Source organism: Saccoglossus kowalevskii (genome assembly GCF_978046115.1).
Source record: "Saccoglossus kowalevskii chromosome 4 unlocalized genomic scaffold, keSacKowa6.1 SUPER_4_unloc_1, whole genome shotgun sequence".
Lineage (NCBI taxonomy): Eukaryota > Metazoa > Hemichordata > Enteropneusta > Harrimaniidae > Saccoglossus > Saccoglossus kowalevskii.
Genome location: NW_028188616.1, coordinates 343,764 through 363,482, shown reverse-complemented (window position 1 = coordinate 363,482; position 19,719 = coordinate 343,764). Strand labels below are relative to the sequence as shown.

Here is a 19,719-nt window from a genome sequence, read left to right as displayed (position 1 = left end):
TGTATGTGTATGTGTGCACCCGATTCCATCATTTTAAGTGTCTTGTGTATGTGTACACCCGATCCCATCATTTTACGTGTCTTGGTGTATGTGTATGTGTGCACCCGATTCCATCATTTTATGTGTCTCGTGTATGTGTATGTGTGCACCCAATTCCATCATTTTATGTGTCTCGTGTATGTGAATGTGTGCACCCGATTCCATCATTTCTATGTGGGTCGGTGTATGTGTATGTGTGCACCCAATTCCACCATTTTATGTGTCTCGGTGTATGTGTATGTGTGCACCCGATTCCATCATTTCTATGTGGCTCGTGTATGTGTATGCGTGCAGCCGATTCCATCATTTTATGTGTCTCGGTGTATGTGTGCACCGATTCCATCATTCCTATGTGTCTCGGTGTATGTGTATGTGTGCACCCGATTCCATCATTTTATGTGTCTCGGTGTATGTGTGCACCCGATTCCATCATTTCTATGTGTCTCGGTGTATGTGTATGTGTGCACCCGATTCCATCATTTTATGTGTCTCGGTGTATGTGTGCACCCGATTCCATCATTTCTATGTGTCTTGGTGTATGTGTATGTGTGCACCCGATTCCATCATTTTATGTGTCTCATGTATGTGTATGCGTGCACCCAATTCCATCATTGTTTGTGTCTCGGTGTATGTATATGTGTGCACCCGATTCCATCATTTCTATGTGTCTTAGTGTATGTGTATGTGTGCACCCGATTCCATCATTTTATGTGTCTTGTGTATGTGTACTGTCGATCCCATCATTTTACGTGTCTTGGTGTATGTGTATGTGTGCACCCGATTCCATCATTTTATGTGTCTCGTGTATGTGTATGTGTGCACCCAATTACATCATTTTTTGTGTCTCGGTGTATGTATATGTGTGCACCCGATTTCATCATTTCTATGTGTCTTAGTGTATGTGTATATGTGCACCCAATTCCAAAATTTTATGTGTCTTGTGTATGTGTACACCCGATCCCATCATTTTATGTGTCTCGGTGTATGTGTGCACCCGATTCCATCATTTCTATGTGTCTTGGTGTATGTGTATGTGTGCACCCGATTCCATCATTTCTATGTGTCTCGTGTATGTGTATGTGTGCACCCGATTCCATCATTTTATGTGTCTCGTGTATGTGTATGTGTGCACCAATTCCATCATTTTTTGTGTCTCGGTGTATGTATATGTGTGCACCCGATTCCATCATTTCTATGTGTCTTAGTGTATGTGTATGTGTATGTGTGCACCCGATTCCATCATTTTAAGTGTCTTGTGTATGTGTACACCCGATCCCATCATTTTACGTGTCTTGGTGTATGTGTATGTGTGCACCCGATTCCATCATTTTATGTGTCTCGTGTATGTGTATGTGTGCACCCAATTACATCATTTTTTGTGTCTCGGTGTATGTATATGTGTGCACCCGATTCCATCATTTCTATGTGTCTCGGTGTATGTGTATGTGTGCACCCGATTCCATCATTTTATGCGTCTCGGTTTATGTGTATGTGTGCACCCGATTCCATCATTTTATGTGTCTCGGTTTATGTATATGTGTGCACCTGATTCCATCATTTCTATGTCTTCAATATGTCACGTGACTCATGCTTTCAGTTATTTCTCGCGGCCATTTACAGATAAGTCTACTTTAAAGTGTGTAATTTTTTGAGGATTTTGTTTTCAATATTCTGCCCAACATTATATTATTTTCCTCGTTTCATCCAGGAAAGCACGATGGTATGCCAAGGTGTTGACAGAATCATTCTATTTACGGTGAGTATAAAATATATTGAAACATATTAATTGTTATTTGTTGAATACGAAAATCGAAATTCCATAGTCATTGAATGCAAATTAGTTGAAAATGATAAACGGCAGACAAGCACAATAAAACATTATTAGGAAGTAGAAGTATACCATATATTGAAAAACAATAACCAATTTACTTGATTCAATTTGAAAACACTTAGATTACTAATTGTGTTGCTTTATAGTGTGTGTGGTGTAATACTGGTATTTGTAGATATTGTGCTTGTTATCTGGGACATAACTTGGAGCTCCAAACCAGACGATGCACAAGAGTTTTTCGAGACAATGTCTCTCCTCATTATGACATATTTTATTACTGAAGTATCATTACGAATATTTGCTTATGGGTAAGTTACTATTAAAGCCATGTCATCATTACAATATATTAACGGCACGTAACTGTAACTAAATGACTGGATATGTTTGTTTTACAAATGCAACGTCTTTTCAACTATTGTTATTAAAGACACACTACTAATATTAATACAACCATTTTTGAAAGGTCTCAATAACTGTGAAATGAATCTCAAGACAGTTTTTTCTTATTTTAATGACACTATAATGTTTGCAGCAAGACATTTTTGGTGACGTGGTACATGTTACTAGATCTTTGTGTGACAACCATCACCGCCTTCTTTACTATAGCCTACGTAGTTGTGGAGGAACTACAAAACCATCAATATGGAAAGTATGTATAATACCAGCTTTCAAAAATCTGTTCGCCATTGCCCTTTCCCATCAATCAGCACCACCATTTCATTTACCAGTGTATTCATATGAATCTACCACGTCAGTGTGTGTTTCCTGTATTCATATGAATCTACCACATCAATACATGTTTCCATATTTATATAAATCCACATCAATGCGTGATGCCATATTCAAATGTATCTACCACATCAGTATGTTGCCTGTATTCATATGAATCTACCACAACAGTGTGTTGCTACATTCATATGAATCTACCACATCAATGCATGTTTCTATATTTATATGAATCTACACCAATGCGTGTTGCCATATTCATATGAATCTACCACAACAGTATGTTGCTACATTCATATGAATCTACCACATCAATGCATGTTTCTATATTTATATGAATCCACACCAATGCGTGTTGCCATATTGAAATGAATCTACCACATCAGTGTGTTGCTACATTCATATGAATCTACCACAACAATGCATGTTTCCATATTTATATGAGTCCACATCAATGCGCGTTGCCATATTCATATGAATCAGCCACATCGATGTGTTTCTACATTCATAGGAACCAACATCAATGTGTGTGCCACATTCATATGAATCAACCACATCCGTGTGCTCCAATATTCAAATGAATCAGTCACATCAGAGTGTGTTGTCTGTATTCGTATGAATCTACCACATGAGTGTGATTCCATACTAATATGAACCAATATCAATATGTGTTGCCACATTTTTATGAACAACATCAATGTATGTTACCACAATCATACGAATCAACTGCATCAGTGTGTGTTTCTATATTCATATGAATTCACATCAATCAACCACTTTAATGTATGTTGCCGCATTCATATGAATTAACTACTTTGATGCAAGTTGCCACATTCATATGAATTAATCGATTCAATGTATCAACTACTAATATGAATGCCAAATTCATATGAATCAACCACTTTAATGCATGTTGCAACATTCATATGAATAAATTTCTTTAATGCATGTTGCCACATTCATATGAATAAATCGCCTTAATGCATGTTGCCACATTCATATGAATTAATCGCTTTAATGTATATTGCCACATTCATATGAATCAACTACTTTAATGCATGTTGCAACATTCATATGAATAAATTTCTGTAATGCATGTTGCCACATTCATATGAATAAATCTCTTGAATGCATGTTGCCACATTCATATGAATTAATCGCTTTAATGTATGTTGCCACATTCATCTGTATCAATCAATTTAATGTATGTTACCACATTCATATTAATTAATCGCTTAATGTATGTTGCCACATTCAAATGTATCAATCGCTTTAATGTATGTTGCCAGATTCCTATGAATCGACCACTGTAATGTATGTTACCACATTCATAGGAATTAATCGCTTTAATGTATGTTGCCATATTCATATGAATTAATCGCTTTATGTTGCCACATTCATAGGAATCAACCACTTTAATGCATGTTGTCACATTCTAATGAATCAACCACTTTAATGCATGTTGCCACATTCTAATGAATTAATCGCTTTAATGCATGTTGCCACATTCATATGAATAAATCACTTCAATGCATGTTGCCACATTCATATGAATTAATCGCTATAATGTATGTTGCACATTCATCTGTATCAATTTAATGTATGTTACCACATTCATATTAATTAATCACTTTAATGTATATTGCCACATTCATATGAATCAACCATATTAATGCATGTTGCCACATTCTGATGAATCAACCACTTTAATGCATGTTGCCACATTCATATGAATCAACCACTTTAATGCATGTTGCCACATTCATATGAATAAATTTCTTTAATTCATGTTGCCACATTCATATGAATTAATCGCATTAATGCATGTTGCCACATTCATATGAATTAATCGCTTTAATGTATATTGCCACATTCATATGAATCAACTACTTTAATGCATGTTGCAACATTCATATGAATAAATTTATGTAATGCATGTTGCCACATTCATATGAATTAATCGCTTTAATGCATGTTGCCACATTCATATGAATCTACCACATCAGTGTATTGTCTGTATTCATATGAATCTACCACATCAATGTGTTTCTACATTCATAGGAACAAACATCAATGTGTGTGCCACATTCATATGAATCAACCACATCTGTGTGTGCTGCCATATTCAAATGAATCAGTCACATCAGAGTGTGTTGTCTGTATTCGTATGAATCTACCACATGAGTGTGATTCCATACTAATATGAACCAATATCAATATGTGTTGCCACATTTTTATGAACAACATCAATGTATGTTGCCACAATCATACGAATCAACTGCATCAGTGTGTGTTTCTATATTCATATGAATTCACATGAATCAACCACTTTAATGTATGTTGCCGCATTCATATGAATTAACTACTTTGATGCAAGTTGCCACATTCATATGAATAAATCATTTTAATGCATGTTGCCACATGCAAATGAATCAACTACTTTTATGTATGTTGCCACATTCATATGAATTAACCGCTTTAATGTATGTTGCCACATTTATATGAATTAATCGCAGTAATGTATGTTGCCACATTCATATGAATTAATCGCTTTGATGCATGTTGCCACATTCATATGAATTAACCACTTTAATGCATGTTGCCACATTCATATGAATTAATCGATTCAATGTATCAACTACTCATATGAATGCCACATTCATATGAATCAACCACTTTAATGCATGTTGCAACATTCATATGAATAAATTTCTTTAATGCATGTTGCCACATTCATATGAATAAATAACTTTAATTATGATGCCACATTCATATGACTTAATCGCTTTAATGCGTGTTGCCACATTCATATGAATTAATCGCTTTAATGTATATTGCCACATTCATATGAACCAACTACTTTAATGCATGTTGCAACATTCATATGAATAAATTTCTGTAATGCATGTTGCCACATTCATATGAATTAATCGCTTTAATGCATGTTGCCACATTCATATGAATAAATCACTTGAATGCATATTGCCACATTCATATGAATTAATCGCTTTAATGTATGTTGCCACATTCATCTGTATCAATCAATTTAATGTATGTTACCACATTCATATTAATTAATCGCTTAATGTATGTTGCCACATTCAAATGTATCAATCGCTTTAATGTATGTTGCCAGATTCCTATGAGTCGACCACTGTAATGTATGTTACCACATTCATAGGAATTAATCGCTTTAATGTATGTTGCCACATTCATATGAATTAATCGCTTTATGTTGCCACATTCATAGGAATCAACCACTTTAATGCATGTTGTCACATTCTAATGAATCAACCACTTTAATGCATGTTGCCACATTCTAATGAATCAACTACTTTAGTGTATGTTGCCTCATTCATATGAATTAATCGCTTTAATGTATGTTGCCACATTCATATGAATTAATTGCTTTAATGCATTTTGCCACATTCATATGAATCAACCACTTTAATGCATGTTGCCACATTCATATGAATAAATTTCTTTAATGCATGTTGCCACATTCTACTGAATCAACCACTTTAATGTATGTTGTCACATTTATATGAATCAACCCCTTTAATGTGTTGCCACATTCATATGAATTAACCACTTTAATGCATGTTGCCACATTCTGATGAATCAACCACTTTAATGCATGTTGCCACATTCATATGAATCAACCACTTTAATGTATGTTGCCACATTCATATGAATAAATCACTTTAATGCATGTTGCCACATTCATATGAATCAACTACTTTAGTGTATGTTGCCTCATTCATATGAATTAATCGCTTTAATGTATGTTGCCACATTCATATGAATTAATCGCTTTAATGTATATTGCCACATTCATATGAATTAATTGCTTTAATGCATGTTGCCAGTCATATGAATCAACCACTTTAATGCATGTTGCAACATTCATATGAATACATTTCTTTAATGCATGTTGCCACATTCATATGAATTTATCGCTTTAATGCATGTTGCCACATTCATATGAATTAATCGCTTTAATGCATGTTGCCACATTCATATGAATTAATCGCTTTAATGCATGTTGCCACATTCATATGAATCAACCACTTTAATGCATGTTGCAACATTCATGTGAATTAATCGCCTTAATGCATGTTGACACATTCATATGAACCAACTACTTTAATGCATTTTGCCATATTCATATGAATCAACCACTTTAATGCATGTTGCCACATTCATATGAATAAATTTCTTTAATGTATGTTGCCACATTCATATGAATCAACCCCTTTAATGTGTTGCCACATTCATATGAATTAACCACTTTAATGCATGTTGCCACATTCATCTGTATCAATAAATTTAATGTATGTTACCACATTCATATTAATTAATCGCTTTAATGTATGTTGCCACATTCATATGAATTAATCGCTTTAATGTATGTTGCCACATTCATATGAATCAACCACTTTAATGCATGTTGCCACATTCATATGAATAAATCGCTTTAATGTATGTTACCACATTCATATTAATTGCTTTAATGTATGTTGCCACATTCATATGTATCAATCGCTTTAATGTATGTTGCCACATTCATATGAATCAACCACTTTAATGTATGTTGCCACATTCATATGAATTAATCGCTTTAATGCATGTTGCCACATTCCTATGAATTAATCTCTTTAATGCATGTTGCCACATTCATATGAATTAATCGCTTTAATGTATATTGCCACATTCATATGAATCAACCACTTTAATGTATGTTGCCACATTCATATGAATAAATCACTTTAGTGCATGTTGCCACATTCAAATGAATCAACTACTTTAATGTATGTTGCCACATTCATATGAATAAATCACTTTAATTATGTTGCCACATTCATATGAATCAACCACTTTAATGTATGTTGCCACATTCATATGAATAAATCACTTTAGTGCATGTTGCCACATTCAAATGAATCAACTACTTTATTGTATGTTGCCACATTCATATGAATTAATCACCTTAATGTATATTGCTATATTCATAGGAATTAACCACTTTAATGCATGTTGCCACATGCATATGAATTAATCGCTTTAATACATGTTGCCAGATTCATATGAATCAACCACTTGAATGCATGTTGCCACATTCATATGAATCAACCACTTTAATGCATGTTGCCACATTCATATGAATAAATTTCTTTAATGCATGTTGCCACATTCATATGAATTAATCGCTTTAATGCATGTTGCCACATTCATATGAATTAATCGCCTTAATGCATGTTGCCACATTCATATGAATCAACTACTTTAATGCATGTTGCCTCATTCATATGAATCAACCACTTTAATGCATGTTGCCACATTCATATAAATATATTTCTTTAATGCATATTGCCACATTCATATGAATAAATCACTTTAATTATGTTGCCACATTCATATGAATCAACCACTTGAATGTATGTTGCCACATTCATATGAATAAATCACTTTAGTGCATGTTGCCACATTCAAATGAATCAACTACTTTAATGTTGCCACATTCATATGAATTAATCACTTTAATGTATATTGCTATATTCATAGGAATTAACCACTTTAATGCATGTTGCCACACTATATGAATCAACCACTTTAATGCATGTTGCCACATTCATATGAATTAATCACTTTAATGTTTGTTGCCACATTCATATGAATCAACCACTTTAATGCATATTGCAACATTCATATGAATATATTTCTTTAATGCATGTTGCCACATGCATATGAATTAACCACTTTAATGCATGTTGCCACATTCATATGAATAATCACTTTAATGTATGTTGCCACATTCATAGGAATTAATTGCCTTAATGTATATTGCTATATTCATATGAATTAACCTCTTTAATGCATGTTGCCACATTATATGAATCAACCACTTTAATGCATGTTGCCACATTTATATGAATTAATCGCGTTAATGCATGTTGCCACATTCATATGAATCAACCATTTTAATGCATGTTGCCACATTCATATGAATAAATTTCTTTAATGCATGTTGCCACATTCATATGAATTAATCGCTTTAATGCATGTTGCCACATTCGTATGAATCAACCACTTGAATGCATGTTGCCACATTCTAATGAATCAACCACTTTAATGTATGTTGCCACATTCATATGAATTAATCGCTTTAATGCATGTTGCCACATTCATATGAATTAATCACATTAATGCATGTTGCCACATTCCTATGAATCGACTACTTCAATGCATTTTGCCATATTCATATGAATCAACCACTTTAATGCATGTTGCCACATTCATATGAATAAATTTCTTTAATGTATGTTGCCACATTCATATGAATCAACCCCTTTAATGTGTTGTCACATTCATATGAATTAACCACTTTAATGCATGTTGCCACATTCATCTGTATCAATAAATTTAATGTATGTTACCACATTCATATTAATTAATCGCTTTAATGTATGTTGCCACATTCATATGAATTAATCGCTTTAATGTATGTTGCCACATTCATATGAATCAACCACTTTAATGCATGTTGCCACATTCATATGAATAAATCGCTTTAATGTATGTTACCACATTCATATTAATTGCTTTAATGTATGTTGCCACATTCATATGTATCAATCGCTTTAATGTATGTTGCCACATTCATATGAATCAACCATTTTAATGTATGTTGCCACATTCATATGAATTAATCGCTTTAATGCATGTTGCCACATTCCTATGAATTAATCTCTTTAATGCATGTTGCCACATTCATATGAATTAATCGCTTTAATGTATATTGCCACATTCATATGAATCAACCACTTTAATGTATGTTGCCACATTCATATGAATAAATCACTTTAGTGCATGTTGCCACATTCAAATGAATCAACTACTTTAATGTATGTTGCCACATTCATATGAATAAATCACTTTAATTATGTTGCCACATTCATATGAATCAACCACTTTAATGTATGTTGCCACATTCATATGAATAAATCACTTTAGTGCATGTTGCCACATTCAAATGAATCAACTACTTTAATGTATGTTGCCACATTCATATGAATTAATCACCTTAATGTATATTGCTATATTCATAGGAATTAACCACTTTAATGCATGTTGCCACATGCATATGAATTAATCGCTTTAATACATGTTGCCAGATTCATATGAATCAACCACTTGAATGCATGTTGCCACATTCATATGAATCAACCACTTTAATGCATGTTGCCACATTCATATGAATAAATTTCTTTAATGCATGTTGCCACATTCATATGAATTAATCGCTTTAATGCATGTTGCCACATTCATATGAATTAATCGCCTTAATGCATGTTGCCACATTCATATGAATCAACTACTTTAATGCATGTTGCCACATTCATATGAATCAACCACTTTAATGCATGTTGCCACATTCATATAAATATATTTCTTTAATGCATGTTGCCACATTCATATGAATAAATCACTTTAATTATGTTGCCACATTCATATGAATCAACCACTTGAATGTATGTTGCCACATTCATATGAATAAATCACTTTAGTGCATGTTGCCACATTCAAATGAATCAACTACTTTAATGTTGCCACATTCATATGAATTAATCACTTTAATGTATATTGCTATATTCATAGGAATTAACCACTTTAATGCATGTTGCCACACTATATGAATCAACCACTTTAATGCATGTTGCCACATTCATATGAATTAATCACTTTAATGTTTGTTGCCACATTCATATGAATCAACCACTTTAATGCATATTGCAACATTCATATGAATATATTTCTTTAATGCATGTTGCCACATGCATATGAATTAACCACTTTAATGCATGTTGCCACATTCATATGAATAATCACTTTAATGTATGTTGCCACATTCATAGGAATTAATTGCCTTAATGTATATTGCTATATTCATATGAATTAACCTCTTTAATGCATGTTGCCACATTATATGAATCAACCACTTTAATGCATGTTGCCACATTTATATGAATTAATCGCGTTAATGCATGTTGCCACATTCATATGAATCAACCATTTTAATGCATGTTGCCACATTCATATGAATAAATTTCTTTAATGCATGTTGCCACATTCATATGAATTAATCGCTTTAATGCATGTTGCCACATTCGTATGAATCAACCACTTGAATGCATGTTGCCACATACTAATGAATCAACCACTTTAATGTATGTTTCCACATTCATATGAATTAATCGCTTTAATGCATGTTGCCACATTCATATGAATTAATCACATTAATGCATGTTGCCACATTCCTATGAATCGACTACTTCAATGCATGTTGCCACATTCATATGAATCAACCACTTTAATGCATGTTGCCACATTCATATGAATAAATTTCTTTAATGCATGTTGCCACATTCATATGAATCAACCACTTTAATGTATGTTGCCACATTCATATGAATAAATCACTTTTATGCATGGTGCCACATTCATATGAATTAATCGCCTTAATGTATATTGATATATTCATAGGAATTAACCACTTTAATGCATGTTGCCACATTCATATGAATTAATCGCCTTAATGCATGTTGCCACATTCTAATGAATCAACCACTTTAATGCATGTTGCCACATTCATATGAATAAATTTCTTTAATGCATGTTGCCACATGCATATGAATAAATCACTTTAGTGCATGTTGCCACATTCAAATGAATCAACTACTTTAATGTTGCCACATTCATATGAATTAATCACTTTAATGTATATTGCTATATTCATAGGAATTAACCACTTTAATGCATGTTGCCACACTATATGAATCAACCACTTTAATGCATGTTGCCACATTCATATGAATTAATCACTTTAATGTTTGTTGCCACATTCATATGAATCAACCACTTTAATGCATATTGCAACATTCATATGAATTTTTTTTTTAATGCATGTTGCCACATGCATATGAATTAACCACTTTAATGCATGTTGCCACATTCATATGAATAATCACTTTAATGTATGTTGCCACATTCATAGGAATTAATTGCCTTAATGTATATTGCTATATTCATATGAATTAACCTCTTTAATGCATGTTGCCACATTATATGAATCAACCACTTTAATGCATGTTGCCACATTTATATGAATTAATCGCGTTAATGCATGTTGCCACATTCATATGAATCAACCATTTTAATGCATGTTGCCACATTCATATGAATAAATTTCTTTAATGCATGTTGCCACATTCATATGAATTAATCGCTTTAATGCATGTTGCCACATTCGTATGAATCAACCACTTGAATGCATGTTGCCACATTCTAATGAATCAACCACTTTAATGTATGTTGCCACATTCATATGAATTAATCGCTTTAATGCATGTTGCCACATTCATATGAATTAATCACATTAGTGCATGTTGCCACATTCCTATGAATCGACTACTTCAATGCATGTTGCCACATTCATATGAATCAACCACTTTAATGCATGTTGCCACATTCATATGAATAAATTTCTTTAATGCATGTTGCCACATTCATATGAATCAACCACTTTAATGTATGTTGCCACATTCATATGAATAAATCACTTTTATGCATGGTGCCACATTCATATGAATTAATCGCCTTAATATATATTGATATATTCATAGGAATTAACCACTTTAATGCATGTTGCCACATTCATATGAATTAATCGCCTTAATGCATGTTGCCACATTCTAATGAATCAACCACTTTAATGCATGTTGCCACATTCATATGAATAAATTTCTTTAATGCACGTTGCCACATGCATATGAATTAATCGCCTTAATGCATGTTGCCACATTCTAATGAATCAACCACTTTAATGCATGTTGCCACATTCATATGAATTAATCGCTTTAATGCATGTTGCCACATTCATATGAATTAATCGCCTTAATGCATGTTGCCACATTTATATGAATCAACAAATATTTAACTAAAATTAAAACTGGCTGGTATTAGGCTTCTAGTTATAAGAAGTTCATCCTTTGGTTGAAATATATTTTCAAGACGTAAGCGTAGATATCAAAATGGTACTCGCGCTGTCATAGATAATGTCTGTGTGGTCATCAAAATTAACCATGACATGGCACAGGAGGCTTTCACAGATTTGAATCTTGACATTATGACATCTGATTGTACATCTGTAGGCTATACTTGTAATGAGTTGTATTTTTTTACAGAATGATTGCCTGTTTACGTACAATACGAGTTTTATTTTTTGTGCGTCTTATGGTTGAACAATATAAGAAAAAGAGTGAACTAAAAAATCAAGTAAGTTATTTTTTATCATTGATTTTACCATTTTGACCTTGCGTTAATGGCCACCATGATGTGTGATATAATTCTCTAAGTTTGTACAACCCAAGCAGGAAGAAGTGTTGAGATATATATTGTATGTTATATATCCTACAGATATCAGACAACCATCCAAGATATCCAGTACCAGTATTTTCACAATCAGATCTAGTGCACATAACAGGTAAATATAATCTATTGCAGTTCTTATTCTTTGTGAATATTTAACGTTGTTTAATTGTACAGATAACTCCATGTGTTGAACATTGATAATGATATTGGATAACATCTTTCCCCAAACTATGCAACACTGGTATTGTTGTGTTTGACACATGAAAGTCAGGTGCAGGACGGTATTTTATTATGGATTGCATAAATATGTAAGCTAGGTTAATATAGTAGATAGATACATGTAATGTGCGTTTGGTAAAATGACAAGTCAAAGAACAAAAACACAATAGACAACTGACAACCAGTGGACGAATACAACACATGGTGAAATATGTGAGGTTGATATATATATATATATATGATGTAGGAAGTGATGTAAGGCACCCCCCCCCCCCCTACATGTGGTCAAATGTTATTCAGTTACAGATTGTTTTGTTTCAGAACACTTAATAATCATGCAATCACCATGTAATCGGACAATATCAGATGTATCAAATGTCCTCAACACAATATATCCGGGGCAGTATAGAATTTATAACTTATCAGGTGAGCCATGAAACTTCATTGGTGGATAGTTGATTATAATGACCCAGGCTATGCCTATACTTAGAAACGCATCACATACAAGTAAATGTATTATTGATACAGTAGCTAATTGTATTTCATCATCTTAAAGTGATTAATTCTTCCTTGGGAGATAATTTGATATAAGGGAATGCTATAAACATAGTCACATCTAATTTCAGATTTAAATTAAATTTACTAATGAATAAATTAACATTTAAACACAATATAAAAAAGAGGTCATGTAAAGAACGTAATACTTTCTCAAGTTGTAGACACAACATTTATTTTTTACTGTTATTGCTAATCTTGTATTAAAATCTTTCATTTTAGATGATATTGAGTATGATGAAGGTTATTTTAATTACAGTGTTTACAATCTTCCAATAGATGATCAGCATGTACCATCTTTAAGGTAATTATTTGATTATTTCTCTTATATATGTCAGTGCATTGTTATGATGACATATGTACAGTTGGTTCTGTAAATGTATACACGAGTCAATTCAATTCAGTATATGTATTGAAACCACTCATCTACAAAACGTTATTTTTAGGCTTGATATGTTATCTCTCAAAGGTTTGTTCTAAGGACAATTGTAACAGTCTAAGAGGAATGAGATGTCAAGCATGAACGAAAGAAGGGGAGGTGACAAGTCACAACCACTTTTTTCAAGCTTGATACATAGAGTAATGCATGTTGTGTGTGTGAGGTTCATTCCTTCCACCCCTTAAAAAATAATGTGTTACCCACCCATTTGTTAGATATTGTTGTAGTATTTCTTCATTTTCATTTGCCCACAATGCACTTCTAATTATTTGCTATGTAAAGAATCAATGAATAACATATAAACATAACAAATGATGTCTATTCATAGAGATATTATCTTATTCTGTGAGAATGTAAAGGAATGGTTGCAATCTGATGAACATAACGTTGCCATACTACACGGTGATGGCGGGAAAGGTAAATAGCGCCACCTAGTGTTGATAATCTAACTGCATTTACAAAAAATAAATAAACAGAACTTTATTTTGAACAAATATTTGATAAAACCTACTGACTAATAGTGGACGCAAATCATCTTTCAATATTGATTCTCTACCAAATATGACCAGATTGACTTTTAAATGAATCTTAATCTCCTATTATGTTATTAAGCATGGTTACTTGGGAGTTAAATCTTAAATTTGTGTATATGCACATCGTATGATACGTGTTGTTCAGATCAATGCTGTGCTGGCCTTGTACATTCAAACAAGTCTTGCGCGAGATGATACATGGGTCCAATTCATCCTTGCGTGTTATATTGTATCACCAATGCATTGTATTTCTAAGCAATCAAATATGCCAAAATGTTTAAAAACAGATATATTTTATCCATTGTAATTGTTGGTTGCAAACTTTCTGGTAGAAAGAAAATATGTATCACGTATTGGTTTGTAATTCGCGCATTGAAAAAAAAACTAAAAGAAATGATAACTGTTAAACCAAATCACCTATATGTGTTGCAGTTACAGAATGTACCCGCAATTATAATAACATGTATATATATATATATATTTTGTAGGTGCAATTGGTCTAATGATGAGTGTTTTATTGTTAAATTATGGACTTTATGAACAAACTAAGGTAATTAACGAAACAAATATTTAGTATCATATTAATCATGTGACTGGGTAAAGTAAATATTCTACTCAGTGATTAAATGATGTAAATACTGAAAGCTCTGTAACTATGCTTTTGCTTATTACTGCTTTATTGGCCTAACACTGTTGCTATTTTGGGACAGAACATAATAATCTATTGGTGTGCATAGGATCAAACTTGTTTGTTTGTGCAAATTCTACAGATTCTTATAATAAAGAGATCAAATCAGTTTTGTGAATTGTTATTAATAGTAAATTTAACTGAGAATCTGACGACAACATTCAATTTCTATTTCTTACTATTTGCTTACAAATATGCAAATTATGTGCTGTATTCAAAAATAAAATCAGTTTTGCACTTTTCATAGTACATGTAAATGAAATATCATTTGTAATTGAATCATTACTAAAAACTGTTTGTCATTTTTTTTATTGAACAGGAATCACTGTATGATTTTTGTGGAAGATGCGATTTCAATTATCCAGTAGAAACACCGAGTCAAGTATGAACTTGTACATATAACATATTGTGTGTCAGATCATCCTGTCCAGAAGCTATCAAGAAAACAACACATATTAGTCAATCTACTGAATCTAATTAGTGAACATGATTCTGTATCTGGTGGTATTTCTTGTGTTTATAATAAAGGAAAAATGATATTCTACTTGACTTGAAACGATTTTTTTATCCTGTTACAGTGCCAATATGTGGAGTATTATAAACAGGTCAAGGAAATACACAATGGTATATTGCCAACGCAAAGAGAAACTAAACTTAAAGCAATTCATTTAGAAGCAATATCAGGTAAAAAAAAATACATTGACCTTCTTAAGTACAGTTTTTGAAATAATCAGTATTTGGCACATAGTGTGTCACATGATAATGTTTCTAATTGACAATTTCATTGTTAACACTATAACGTGTCTTGATTGTGACATTTAGCAATTAGGTGGTTTGGAATGTGTATTGATGCCAAGGATCAATTATGAAAGCTTGATTATGGATCTACTTTTAACCAGGGGTGCGTGTTGTTTATGTCTTTGCATTTACTACTAGGTATTGGTAAAGGTGACGGAAGAGATTTATACTTTGAAATTATTTACAACGAGTTTGAAATATTTGAATTGCGACTCGACTCAAACTGCAACTGTCAGGTAAGATTGCAATAATTTATTCATTACATGATTAAAGAAAATATTCAATCATGTTTAAGGTTCAATGAAGTGTTTACACATTTAGACTTGAAATTAGAATCATTTTACATAAGTTGTGTGATGTTGTGTTATATATTTGTTATAACATTGTACACTCGAAATAATGTTTATATATATTTATAACAATATTTTATTTTGAGTATACAGAGTGCATATGATAACGAGTCTGACAGCGTCATTATACATGTGACAAATTCACCTGTTCTATCGGGAGACATTAAAGTTATATGCCATTCAACCATGGTAAGTTATTCAGATTTATTTAGAGATGTAGAATAATAATTGTTATCATGCCACATTCAGGTCCACAAGCATACTTGCTAACATAGTGGCTACTAGTTTGAGGATTCATATAGCCATCATGAGAGTGCATGGTCAACAACGTTTAGCAACACCCTAACCCCACCATACTACTCTTTAAAGTGCCTGTGCTCTGGATTATATAATCTTTTTTTCATTCATTTAGCAAATTTGAAAAACTTACTACAGACTTTTTTTATATATTGAGTATTAACGCATCACAAATTTGTGATTCTGTTTGTCCCATAATTTATTTTGCTTATTAATTTGTAGTACCAGGGTATTATATATAGTGTATATTGTTTTTTTTTGTTTCCAAGAATGCAATCTCATTTGCATATGATGTAATTGTAATCATGACAATCAAACCATTTACACCATGAATACAGGGCTGATATTGAGCTCAACAATTGACAGTAAAATTGTTTACATCAAAATCTTCATTTGAATTGAATTTTGAAGTGTTATCTATTCTTTTTGAGGTCAAAGTTCACAAACTTTTTTCAATGATTTTTTTTTTGTTAATTTTCAGGACACTGTACCAAAAGGATATGGAAATTGTTCCTTCTATATCTGGTTAAATACATCGCTCATTGAAGACAGTTCCATTCATTTACATCGTAGTCAGTTGGATAATCTACATAAACCCGAGATATCCCGTGTGTATAAAGAGAATTTTGGGATGACACTTAAATTTTGTAATGTTGCCGAGAGTAATGTTTGACATTTTACCTTACACCTAAAGTTTAAACACTTTTTAAAGAAATAGACTTTTGTGAAAAAATGTTTACATGTTGCATCTAAATATAAATACAAAGTTGTGAATATTCATTTAGTGATATCATGTCTTTTGAGTCCATTATATTACTACCTTGTTTAGCTAATGGCTCATACACAAATAATTACACAACTTTATTTCCAATTCCAAGAATCAAAGAAAGCTTAGAAAGAACTCCCGTGTGCTGAGAGTATTGGAGACACATTAGAAATTAATTAAAAATTACTTGTATTTGAGATATTGATTGAAAAATTAATTGTGCAAATCAGGTAATTAATATGAACAGATTTGAGTGTAAAACTAAGGTCTGCGCAATGTAACAGACCATCTATGTACCAATGAAATGTGAACAATTATTATGCTAACTAGGGAAATAATATGAACAGATTTTAACCCAAAACTAATCAGGTTTGCACATTGTCCTAGAGCATCTACATACCAAGTTTCATTGAAATGGAATAATTAGTACTATAGACATCAGTGTAAAAGAATAAAATTGATTTAATTATGCAAATTAGGTAATTAATATGTTGAGATTTTAACCCAAAATTAATCAGGTCTGTCTATTGTCTTAGAACATTTATGTACCAAATGTTATTGAAATGTGATGATATCAGTGTGAAAGCTGAAAATTAACTAATTATGCAAATTAGGTGATTAATACATTGTATACACAAATATTCACCCCAAAACTAATATGGTCCCTGCTTACAGACAAAAAAGATTATACGAGGAGGCGCTTCCACTTCCACCAGCCAGGGACGCAACTTGCCCCGACAGTCCTTCAACCAAAGTCCTCATCTCGGAGGCAAACCCGGCGCCGTGCGAGGAAGAGTCCACAAAGGGACCCGCAACAGGCCCCATAGAAGGAAAGACCTCCAGGGGCACAGCCTCGCTATAGCCGGTAAAATCGGGTAAACCACCACCTGAAAACACAGACTGTGAGGATGCCCTCCGATCAGCACGGGAGACCGAGAAATAATATCGGTACCTCCACCATTGGGCCTCCTACTTGACGTCTCAGTACGAAGTACCGGTAGCCGAGCGAGAGGACTTTCCACTCATGCCAAACACGCAACTCACTTCAATTCACTGCTGTGAAAAATACGAGCGACGTGGTCAGTCTCAGCGATTTTGATGGCTCTAAAAAAATATCTCAGGCATCAGAACTCCAGTGAAAAAACACAAGCCTTCGAGGCAAAACCCCCGAACCCCGCACGCAGTTACGCAAAAAGCATTTTGGATGCGGGTTCTATGCTGGTAAATTCTGAATATAACCACTGCACAGTCGACTCGAAAACGAGGAGACCAAAAATCGGCAGCGAGTCATAAGGCTGTCATTACATCTATTCATTTCTAAATACGTAGATCAAGCATGAAATGAAGCGGGTACAATCACTTCGCCCGAAATCCACTTCGCCCGAACTCCTTCGCCTGATTACCAGTTCGCCCAATTACCGGTTCGCCCGTTTTCCTTTTCGCCCGATTTACCGATGTTACACAGTAGGCCTACTGGGGGTTTCGATTCGAAATGTACATCTGGTAAAATGCATAAAATCTACCATATGATCGCATTTTAGTCAGGGTTTTCTTGCCGATGCAAACACTGCAACTGATGTGACTGTCCCTCAACTCATTGTTTCCTCCCGATACACAAATGGCATAAAACGCAACGCAACGGCATAAAATTACGTTACAACCCCGTTGTAAACTTCACGTTCGTCACCTTATAAAAACAAATTTCGACTTCTACGTTATCTTGTTTTGACTACACGTAAATACCAAACATACGGGGAACCAGGCGAACTGTTAATCGGGCGAAATGACAATCGGGCGAACAGGTAATCGGGCGAAACCGTTCGGGCGAAGTGGTAATTGGACGAAATGCCCCCAATTCGAAATGAAGACGACATGCATGAGGGAAGCGAATTACAGTAGGAAAAGGTGACGTAACGAAATCAACAAGTGATTAAGCCACGACGCCCGGGTTTTATTTATTCTTGTTGTGAAAAATGCTACACACAAAGGAGAAAATGACACAAGGGTAAAAATGACAAGGAAAACTTAATCTCACCAGCTACAATGG

General features: G+C 33.3%; 1 protein-coding gene across 1 annotated transcript in view; it reads left to right on the top strand.

Moving 5' to 3' along the window:
- Window positions 1-17,686, top strand: part of LOC102809639 (phosphatidylinositol 3,4,5-trisphosphate 3-phosphatase TPTE2-like) — a 48,228-nt gene extending 30,542 nt beyond the window's left edge. The window contains exons 2-15 of the mRNA XM_085496230.1: window positions 1,748-1,795; window positions 2,017-2,178; window positions 2,403-2,519; window positions 12,841-12,931; window positions 13,073-13,139; window positions 13,568-13,672; window positions 14,024-14,105; window positions 14,569-14,657; window positions 15,262-15,323; window positions 15,781-15,843; window positions 16,040-16,145; window positions 16,398-16,495; window positions 16,703-16,798; window positions 17,388-17,686. Coding sequence (XP_085352356.1) covers window positions 1,748-1,795; window positions 2,017-2,178; window positions 2,403-2,519; window positions 12,841-12,931; window positions 13,073-13,139; window positions 13,568-13,672; window positions 14,024-14,105; window positions 14,569-14,657; window positions 15,262-15,323; window positions 15,781-15,843; window positions 16,040-16,145; window positions 16,398-16,495; window positions 16,703-16,798; window positions 17,388-17,579 — 1,378 coding nt within the window. The 3' untranslated portion in view covers window positions 17,580-17,686. The remainder of the gene's footprint in view (window positions 1-1,747; window positions 1,796-2,016; window positions 2,179-2,402; window positions 2,520-12,840; window positions 12,932-13,072; window positions 13,140-13,567; window positions 13,673-14,023; window positions 14,106-14,568; window positions 14,658-15,261; window positions 15,324-15,780; window positions 15,844-16,039; window positions 16,146-16,397; window positions 16,496-16,702; window positions 16,799-17,387) is intronic.
- The last annotated feature ends 2,033 nt before the right edge of the window (window positions 17,687-19,719 follow it).